Consider the following 10,076-nt stretch of genomic DNA (forward strand, 5'->3'; position numbering starts at 1 on the left):
CTTTCCGAACTTAATAGGACATCTGTTCTTGATATGTACTCACCTAGAGATCTGGCACATTGCGCATGCGTGTGTGTGTGTGCGTGTATATACTGCTGCCTAATGAGTCAGCGTTTCCCTATTAAGCCTGCTGGATTGAAATGGACCCATGGAGTAGCGCCACCTGGTGGACATCAGGATCAGGCTCAGCATATTCCTGTTATTATTAGCGGTTTTCTTTCAACTGCGGGGCTCTTGAGTGCGGCCCCTTAACCATCAACAGTTTAGTTGTATATATGAGATAATTGTAAGGCACACTGAAGAAGAGCGGATGCTGTAGATGTACATGAGTGTGAATATGCACGGATTCAATCCTCTATCAGATGAAGAAACTCCGAACCAAACAACAGAAGAAGGAATGCATACTCGCGCGGAAGCTCTCAAAGCCCGCCCGCCCGCACAGACAGACAGACAGACAGACAGACAGACAGATAGATGGGTGCCAGTGATGCGTTGGGTGATTTTGACCAGCCTTTGCAGGGGTTTACGTTTACACACAATGGAGCCTCCGTACCATTTGTTCAGGATGCAGCGGTAGAAACTCGTTAAAATCCCTGGGATAAGATGAGCTTACTTGAGACTCCTCATGAAGTATAGGTGCTGTTAAGCCTTTCTAAACAGAGCTGAAGTGTTCTGGTGCCAGGACGGATCCGCAGAGATGTAAACTCGCAGGAACTTAAAGCTGGAGACTTGCTCTACATCAGCTCCATTGAAGTTGACTGGGAAATATCTCCTGCTGTTAGATTTCCGAAAGTCCACGATGAGCTCTTTAGTCTTCATGGCGTTGAGGTTCGGGTGGTTGGTGGCACACCATGCTGTCAGGCTTTGGATCTCTTAACTGTTGGCCGATTTGCGTTGTTGCTGATATGGCCGACTACGGTGGTGTCATCTGCATACTTGATGAAGATGTTGGAGTTATACAGAGGAAAACAGTCATGGGTGAACAGGGAGTAGAGTGGTGGGCTCAGAACACAGCCCTGTGGGATGCCAGTGTTTAGAATGAGGGTTGAGAATCCCTGTTTGCCCAAACTAACAGACTGAGGTCTTTTGGTGAGAAAGTCCAGAATCAATCTGCAAGTGGAGGTGCAGTTACTCAGGAAGTCGGTTCCAAGAGCCGCAGTTCAGACGGAATCACATGGTGTTGACGTATGGAACAGGACCCATGTTGGTTCATGATTCCTTTCAACTGCTGGAATATGTCTCCAACAGTCTCTGCTCCAAAACAAACCCAAACCATTAAGCTTCCATTTCCATGTGTGAGTGTGTGGGTGAGGAAGTCTGATCACATCTTCTCTCCTGTTCTCCATCTTACACAAGTTCCTGTGTTTGAGACAAAAATGTCCAATTTGAACTTGACTTTCATCAACTCAGTTTGGTGTAAGACATTACAGGATCATGTACGTGTTTCAAAAACCATAAAAGTCCACGTGTTTTCACAGACTCTGTATGTGGAATTTACAATATCTTGAACCTACATTATTATAAAGGCGCCATTTTGCGGACATGTTGGATTGAGACATAACCCACTCACTGCCTTGGTGTAGATTTTAGACACGCCCATCACAACACGGAGGGCGGTGCTAGAATGGATTAGTCCAGCCTACTCAGATTACAGCCAATCTTCTTTCAGAAAATTTACAGACATTGACCAATCATGTATTGCGAATCAAACCTCGTCGTCCAATCACAATTAAGAACACGCCGCATACAGTATTATACGCTTGTTGATTTGGGCTCTCCTCAGGTAAGCGAATTATATACCGGATATAAAATTACAATATAATATAAATTGATGTATAAAATGAACGCTGGTGATTTTGGGGGTTTATATTCGCATCTTTATGCTTTTGGTCTTTGGAATACGAGTTTTTAGCAGTGCTAGCTGTTTAGCTCGCGGTGTTTAGGTTTAGCTAGCGCTAGTGTTAGCCACTTAACGCTTAGCAAAAGAGAGCAAGTATTAATTTCGGACCATTTTAATTATCAATACTCGGAAAATGTATATTTGGTAATAATTATTGATATAACCGAGGATTTTTTTTCTTAATAAAACCATTGGAAATAAATAAGACTCAATACCGGGGGCGGCTTCCAAATGGATATTTAGTGCACTACATTCGGAGCGGAAGCCATGTTTTTTTTCATTCACTTCGTAGTGCACTTATGTAGGAATTAAGCGTGCATTTGGGATACGGCATAAATACAGGAAACCCCAGTTAGTGGTATATGGAAGGATTGTAATGAATAACATTTGGGTGTTTAATGAAATAAGAGTGATGCTGAGAAACTTATTAGACAGGAAGCATCTTTGGTAACAGCTTTCCAGCCATCCAGCCATCCACCCACCCACTTATCCAGCCATCCATCCAGCCATCCATCCAGCCATCCATCCAGCCATCCATCCAGCCATCCATCCACTTATCCATCCATCCACCCACCCAATTATCCATCCATCCACCCAATTATCCATCCATCCATCCATCCATCCAGCCAACCATCCATCCATCCAGCCAACCATCCATCCATCCATCCACAAGAAGGAGTAATCTACTTATCTATCCAAATGTCTATCCATCTACCCATCCATCCACCTATATACTTATTCATCCATACATTTACACTCCATCCATCCATCCATCCATCTATGTACCAATCCAGACATCCATTCATCCATCAATCCATTCACACATGTATCCACTCATCCATACATCTAGCATCCAGCCAGCTCTCCAGCCTTTCAATTATCTAGTCATTTATTTATCCATCCATCCATCCATCCATCTATCCACCCACCCACCCATCATCTATCCATCCACTCAACCATCTATCTATCTATCCATCAATCCACCCATCATATATCTATCCACTCAACCATCTATCTATCTATCCATCCATCCATCCATCCATCATATATCCATTCACACATCCATCATCTATCCATCCAGGTTCTCTTTGGATCTGGAGCCCATCCTGTGGTACTGAAGCTGGTCGATCACAGAATACCATACATGCTTTCACATTGTGGCCCAGTTTAGATTAGAGCAACGACGCCTACATCATGGTTTCATGGTTTCATCCGGAAGTCCGGAGGAAACCAGAGAACTCCGAGGAAACTCTCATGGATCAAACCGTGACCCTGGGAGCAAAAGTTGGCATAAAGTTGTCACTGCTCCTCTCAAATCATGTTTCCTGCTCGTGAGCTCCTGAATATGTGCTTATTTTTCAGAAACGGATGAAGCTGTCATGGGGGGAGTAAAACAAGAGCAGAGCGACGGCCCGGGATCGAAAAGTTTCCATCATTCAGACTCGACACATGAAGAAGTAAGAATTTTAAGAGAATATACACTTTAGTCTTGTGAAACTGTGCTTTTTGTTTTAATTCCTCATCTGCTTTACAAATGCGACCCGTTCAGAACAACTCCCTCAGTGCGCAGCCTGTGAAGAAGCGAGGCTGGCCCAAGGGGAAAAAGAGAAAGAAGGTCTTACCCAACGGTCCCAAGGCTCCGGTGACGGGGTACGTACGCTTCCTGAATGAAAGACGTGAACACATCCGCGCCTTGCACCCTGATCTTCCTTTTCCCGAAATCACCAAGAGGCTCGGAGCCGAGTGGAGTCGCCTGGCGCCCCATGACAAACAGGTAAAGACTTTTCGAGGTCTGAGTTTCTACGTCTTGGAGTATAAATTGTAGGGATTGTGCACGTTATGGATGAAATTGTTTTGGCCTGCAGCGTTACCTGGATGAAGCGGAGCGTGAAAAAATGCAGTACGCCCGGGAACTGAAGGAGTACCAGAAGAGCGAAGCCTACCAGATCACCAGCACCAAGATCCAAGATAAAAAAATTAAGAAAGGTCAGGATTAAACAGCACTTAATGCACTGTTTTACTGTTTTGTATTCTTGTTTACACTTTCAATTAGTGGTGCAACGATCACAAAACTCACGGTTTGAATCACATGACGGTTTTTGAGTCGCGGATCAGATCATTTTATCAGCAAAAAAACTAAAGGAGAACGAGAGTGAGAAGGAAGGGAAAGGAAATGTTCCCATACTGTATCTGAACCGAATGTTTTTTCTTTTTAGAGGAGTTGACATCCGTCATTATAAACGCCAACAGTTCAGGATCAGCATCTATTAAGGTATGATTTTAAAAATAAACGAATATCGGTGTGTATTTCTGACATTATAACCCATTTCAGTCTTTCTGCTCTTCAGAGCATGGATCTGTCCAACAGATTCGATGTGCCCATTTTCACGGAGGAGTTCCTCGATCAGAACAAAGGTACACGCTCCGCTTTTATAGGCACCTGCAAGTTAAGGATCACTTTAATAAAAAAAGGAAAGCGTATAGTAACTAATGACGATAACATGACAACATTTATTAGTGCAGATTTAATAGATGATTATATGGACGATATACAAACCAGTAAATACCATATGTCAAACTAGGGGTGTGCGATATTTACCAAAAAAATGATACCTCGATATTTTAGGGGGGATTTTTATCGATTTCTATAATCGGCGTCATTTTGCCGAGTGCGTTATTGTTATTGGTACTTTAAGGACCATGGACAGCTGACTCCTAAAATCTTTAATATTTTTCATATTTTCATAAGACATTTCAGCTGTTACCAAGCAAATTAAATCAGCATCAGCCAAATTCATCTTCGTGGCACAGAGGATACTTTTACTATGAAATTTAAACCACTAGTAAGTCACTGTTAATAAGTGAGTCATTGTGAGTGAATGAATCACTCGTTTAAACGATTCGGTTGCAATGACTCACTAACTGTTGCTCAGAGATGCAAAAAAGAGCTGTGACTGGAATTATTTTTGCTGGTGAAATCCAGCAAAAACAGGCAATGTGGTGTCTAAAACTTTAGTCTCTTAATATTAGTTTCTTAAAAAAATCTATATCGCATTTGTAATCGTGCTGATTTTCGGTGATGTCGAGTAACTATGAAATAATATAAATGTACACATTTTCTGCCTCCATAACATGAATCAATGATTATTCTATTCCATTTTTTTAATTTGTATTGCTCTTTTAACAATTGATATTAAATACGTTTATTTAAAACTCAAAAAAAAGAAATTAACAGTGCAGGTGAACAGAACCTGCACCTTTTTTTGGAGGCAATGTGGAATCTGAGAGGCTTCATTCAGGCTTCATCATTTCTATATTTATTCACAAATACAACTTTACTGACAAGAAGTGGCAGCTCAAATCGGGAAAATATTTGGAGTGGGGTTGGATTTTTTTTAAAAAGTAAAAAAAAAAAAAGAAATGTATAAATAAAACCTTCGGCAAATTCGTGAAGAAAGTGACGTGTTTTTTTTACCACCACAGCCAGAGAGGCGGAGCTCCGTCGGCTGCGGAAGGCCAACGTGGAGTTCGAGGAGCAGAACATCATTTTGCAGAAGCACATAGCGGAGATGTTTAGCGCCAAAGAGCGTCTGGAGGCCGAGCTGGGTCAGGACGAGCTGCGCACGCAAGCCCTGCACCGCCGCCTGCAGGCCATCAAACAGACGATGGTCACCAGTCTGGCGTGTGTCCCCCTGCCAGGTCAGTCACTATGCAGTTCTGCAGGTGTGCTACAGACATCATTCTGATGGTGCTCCTATAAAGCTATAGAGTGTGGAGCAGTGACATGAGCTTGCAGAAGAAGTCGTTGTATGTAGCAGCACTTCAGTGAGACACAAAGAGTTCACATATGGACTCCTGACCATAAGATTGAGATGTGCCTCTTTCTGAGCATTCAGCCACGAGGAGTGAGTAAAGTCAGGTAGTGATGTAGGTGAGGTGAGGAGGCCTGGGGTGCAGTCAGCGTTCACATTCATCATGCTCAGTATGGTTAAATGCTCTTAAGCAGGAGATCTTCCACTCCAGGAGCATTGTATTGCTGGAACACATTCTAGTTCCAACAAAAATATATTTATACCACATATAAAAGTGCACTATACAATTGTGTGACTCACACGTGACTGGCAAAGTCGGGTGTCCCAATACTTTTGGCTATTCCGTGAAAGTTTTGGTTTTAAAACGATAAAAAACGATATGCATTATAATAGATGCCATGCCAATCTCTGCATCTTCTCCCTTACCCCGATGAAAAAAACCCACACAAACAATAACAAACAAAACAGGCAAAATAAACATGTTTAACAAAATATTTAACCGATAAACAAACCCCCAAATTTCATGTTACGCCTCCATTTAGAAAAAATATATAATAAAGATTTTTTTTGTGCAATTGACTTCAGGAGCCGAAAATAAAAACTTGTTCAAAAAGAAATGGCCTCAGACCCATGATTATTTACAGGAGGCAATCAGCCTGCAGGAGCCAATCGGATGCCTTGATGACATTTTATACACACGACGCACAACTCGAATACAGAGGGGAAAAAAAACATGGGGTTGTTACAACTGTATCTTTTTTTTAAATAAAATGTTTTGTTCTTCAAACCGAGCTTTTATAGTATGTTTATAATAGAACGGTCTTCTGGTTACAGGTACAGGTGAGACCCCCTCATTTGGAACCCTCGACACGTACCTGAGCCGTTTGAGCAGTACCTTGGAGAGCAGTCCTCACGAGCACCGGGCTCTGCTCCTCAAACTCCAGGAGCTTCTGGCTCATTTAGACAGGTAACGTCTAAAAGGTGTGTGTACTGTAGCTTACTTTCTACATTCTGAACCTAAGGAAAAGCATCAGAACGTTCATGTTGGTGCTCTTACAAATTTCACATCTCAGCAGCTTTAATCTTTACCGAAACTCCAGTGTGAAGCTTTCAGTCCCAGCACATATCTGCATGACCAAAAGTTTGTGGACACCTGAGAATAATATTATATGCTTTTCCGAACATCCCGTTCCATATTTAACCCCCATTATAATGAGCTCCACTCCTCTGGGAAGATGTTCCTCTAGATTTTGTGGAGTTTGTGGGAATTCATTCAGGCTCATGTGTGTTAGTAAAGTCAGGGAGTGATGTAGGTGAGGTGAGAAGGTCTGGGGTGCAGTCAGCATTCACAGCGTTCAATAATTTTGGCGATGGTGTAAGAGTTATTTTCAGTAACCTACAATCACAGCGATCTCATTTCTCGTTTCCAGTGAGCAACTCTGAGAAACGTGTGCAGCCGTGCTGTTTTACGGATTTGAGGTGGTCGCTGAAGCGTCTCCAGCGCCATGAAGACCGGATTCCCCAGAAAACCCCGGAGGAAAAAATCTTTGCTTTTCAGTGCACGAAAGCTCCTGAACGTCGAGGCGTAGTTCGGCTGTTCAGGCGCTAAACCGTAGTTCATTAGAATGTTTTTATGATTTCTCAAATGATTAAGGAATTTTGTGTGTGTGTGTGTGTGTGTGTGTGTGTGTGTGTGTGTGTCAGAGACAGAGATTTCGAACCCATTTATTTTTCTCTTCATTTCTTTATTACCATAAACGAAATTTCGGTCTGTTTAATACCATACTTCATTCCAGAAACCATTTTTCCGCAGATTAAAAGCAAATACGCAATATTTCCGAGGCAAATTATCATCATGAAAGTTTTCCTGAATGTAGATTTTACATTTTACACTGATTTATAATTGTGTATTTGAAAAAAAAAAACCCATTAAAACAGGTACAGAATCAGGGAATGTTTATTATAATGAAATAAAACTGTTTAAAAGATGTATATTTTTTTTTTTTTTTTTTTTTTTTTTTCTTTTCTCTCTATGCAACAAACTCGCAGTAATGTGACTGAATGAGTGGACGAAAGTTCTGTGGAGTCCAAATGAGACGTTTTTGTCTCTAACAGAAGAACTTGTGTAATGATGAGAGTAACGATCAGACTCCCTCACCCTCACACACACCCGGAGGTGGAAGTTTAACGGTTTGTTTTGGAGCAGAGAAGATTCCAGAAAAAGTGAAAGGAATCCTAAACCAACACGTCTCCTATTCCGTACTTCAACACCGTGTGGTTCCGTCTGGACTGCGGCTCATTGGATCCGACTTCTCAGTACAACAGTTCTATAAGTGTTATTTAGAGAGTAAACAGATGTCTGAAATGATGTGTATCATGACCTGCTGAACTGCATCACAGGAATAAAATCAAGTAAATCTAAAACACTTTTGTAGAAGAACCACATCGAGCTGGAAAAGTCAGGTGTCCCAATACTTTTGGAGAGACTGTGCTTCATCTAACGATGTCGTGTGTGCACATATCAACTTCAGCTGAGGATGGTCCCTTCACATGAACATCCCAGAAGATCCATGTAATTACTGTGGATGGAAAACTGCTTTACCAAATACTTTTATTTGAGAAGTTGAGGGTTCAGGGCCTTGCAGGTTGGTGATGGGATTTAAACTCGAAACCTTCCGATAAGCTACCACCCCTCATCAAGCTACAGCTGTGTAAGACCCTGAACCCTCAATTTCTCAATTGTATGTTACTTGTAAAGCACCTGGTTCTCACGTTAATTTCAAACTGTGAGCATTTTGCTGCTTGAACGAAGAGACTTGATCATGGATCTGACTGATTGGAATTTCCGCGATAAATAATCTCAATTCAGTGAAATACCACATCATATCCAGCAGAGGGAGACATTGGTCATATTTTAAACCAGCATCCAACAAAAGACAAAAAATCTGCCTTTTTCCTTCTAATACATTAAATATAATCTCTAATTTCAAGTCATATCCTAGTTAATGTTTTGTATAATTTTTGCGAGTTTATTGGGTATACCACAACTATTGGAAGAACAGCTTTTATATCTTTATTTATTGATCATAGCAGGGAATCTACAGTATAGGTGGATTTTGTATATTAAACACTTACATCTAACACTATGGACAATTCTCCTGCCCTGTCTTTCTTGTTCTCATGGAAAAAGACAACCACTGACTGGCTAGATTCTATTTGACCAGAATTTAAATGCCAAGTGTCATAATTAAGCAGTCAGATTTAGTGAACTGAGGTGGATTTTGTTTTAGTAGAAGAATCTGAATGACTGGTCCAATTGGTATAGATGTACGAGGTGTTTATGAAAGTCGGTGCTCCCTCTAACTGCGCGTGTGGCTTTGTGCTGCCACCTGTTGGCATGTAACAAAACTTGTCTTGAAACTTTTTGATATGCAACCCTCTTACTTCATCAGCAGTGTGTGCTCGCAGGCATTTTCCTCTTAAAGCTGTTTTTTTGTTTGGTTTTTTATTTGGATAAATAAAACGGTGAAAATGAAAAAGGAGGTTTGAGGTATCGGATATTTGAGATATTAGAAAGGGACCATGGAGGGCATCCCAAGCTTCTGCATCGCTGCCTGATTTGGGAATTTCACTGTCTTGGATTGCAAGATCCTGCAGGGGATAGTGAGGATGGCAGAGAAGATCAATGGTGTTTCCATTTCCTCCATCGTGGACAATTTCAGAACACGCTGCATCTATGAAGAAACCAGCACACATCCCTCACACACATTGTTCACCCCCTGATGTCTGGAAAAAAGGTAGCATAGCTTTTTGACCCCCACATCCAGAGGAGGTAGGAGGTCTTCCCCCAAGCCATTAGACTCCTCAAGACAAAGTGACCGAACACACACACACACACACACACACACACCATATCGTTTAGCCCTGAAATGCTCCTGGAGGAATGCTGTGTTTTTTCCTGGGTACTGCACGGTATATGGTTGAAAGGATGGTTAATTCCACTTGACTTGACTTTGTTAGTACACGATTATTTGTGTTGCACTTTTAGAAATTGTCCCAAAACAGCTCCCTGAGATCATATGAAGAAGAAACCTTAGAAGGATCCAATAGGTGATGGTGGTGAAGGAAAAACTCTGTGAGATGATGAGGATGAAACCTTGATTCCAAATAGAACCTCATCATCAGCACCAGATTTTCATCCATTAGAGTAACATCATGGTTGAGTTTATAAACGGTTCTGTAACTAATCATTTTAGTTTGCCAAAACTATTCATGGAAGTCACAGAAGTCCAAGTCCATCTTCAAGGTTCCTTGGTGTTTACCATCGACAGTAACCTCATAGATCTTTCAGAATGTTCCGGTGG

The 10,076-nt window shown here is 41.5% G+C and overlaps 1 protein-coding gene across 2 annotated transcripts; it reads left to right on the forward strand.

Moving 5' to 3' along the window:
• The first annotated feature begins 1,633 nt into the window (after positions 1–1,633).
• hmg20b (high mobility group 20B) lies at positions 1,634–7,698 on the forward strand. Of its 2 annotated transcripts, none has more exons than XM_046858196.1 (9): positions 1,634–1,783; positions 3,263–3,357; positions 3,450–3,674; positions 3,766–3,886; positions 4,117–4,172; positions 4,249–4,315; positions 5,384–5,599; positions 6,547–6,693; positions 7,143–7,698. In XM_046858196.1, exons 2-8 carry the CDS (start codon positions 3,280–3,282, stop codon positions 6,681–6,683), a joined length of 900 nt encoding a protein of 299 aa, XP_046714152.1. In that variant the 5' UTR covers positions 1,634–1,783; positions 3,263–3,279; the 3' UTR covers positions 6,684–6,693; positions 7,143–7,698. The 2 variants fall into 2 exon arrangements, with proteins under 2 accessions (XP_046714152.1, XP_046714151.1); XM_046858195.1 differs by having other exon boundaries at positions 6,547–6,679.
• Positions 7,699–10,076: the final 2,378 nt, after the last annotated feature.

This window comes from Silurus meridionalis, chromosome 9, assembly GCF_014805685.1.
Source record: "Silurus meridionalis isolate SWU-2019-XX chromosome 9, ASM1480568v1, whole genome shotgun sequence".
NCBI classification, from domain to species: domain Eukaryota; kingdom Metazoa; phylum Chordata; class Actinopteri; order Siluriformes; family Siluridae; genus Silurus; species Silurus meridionalis.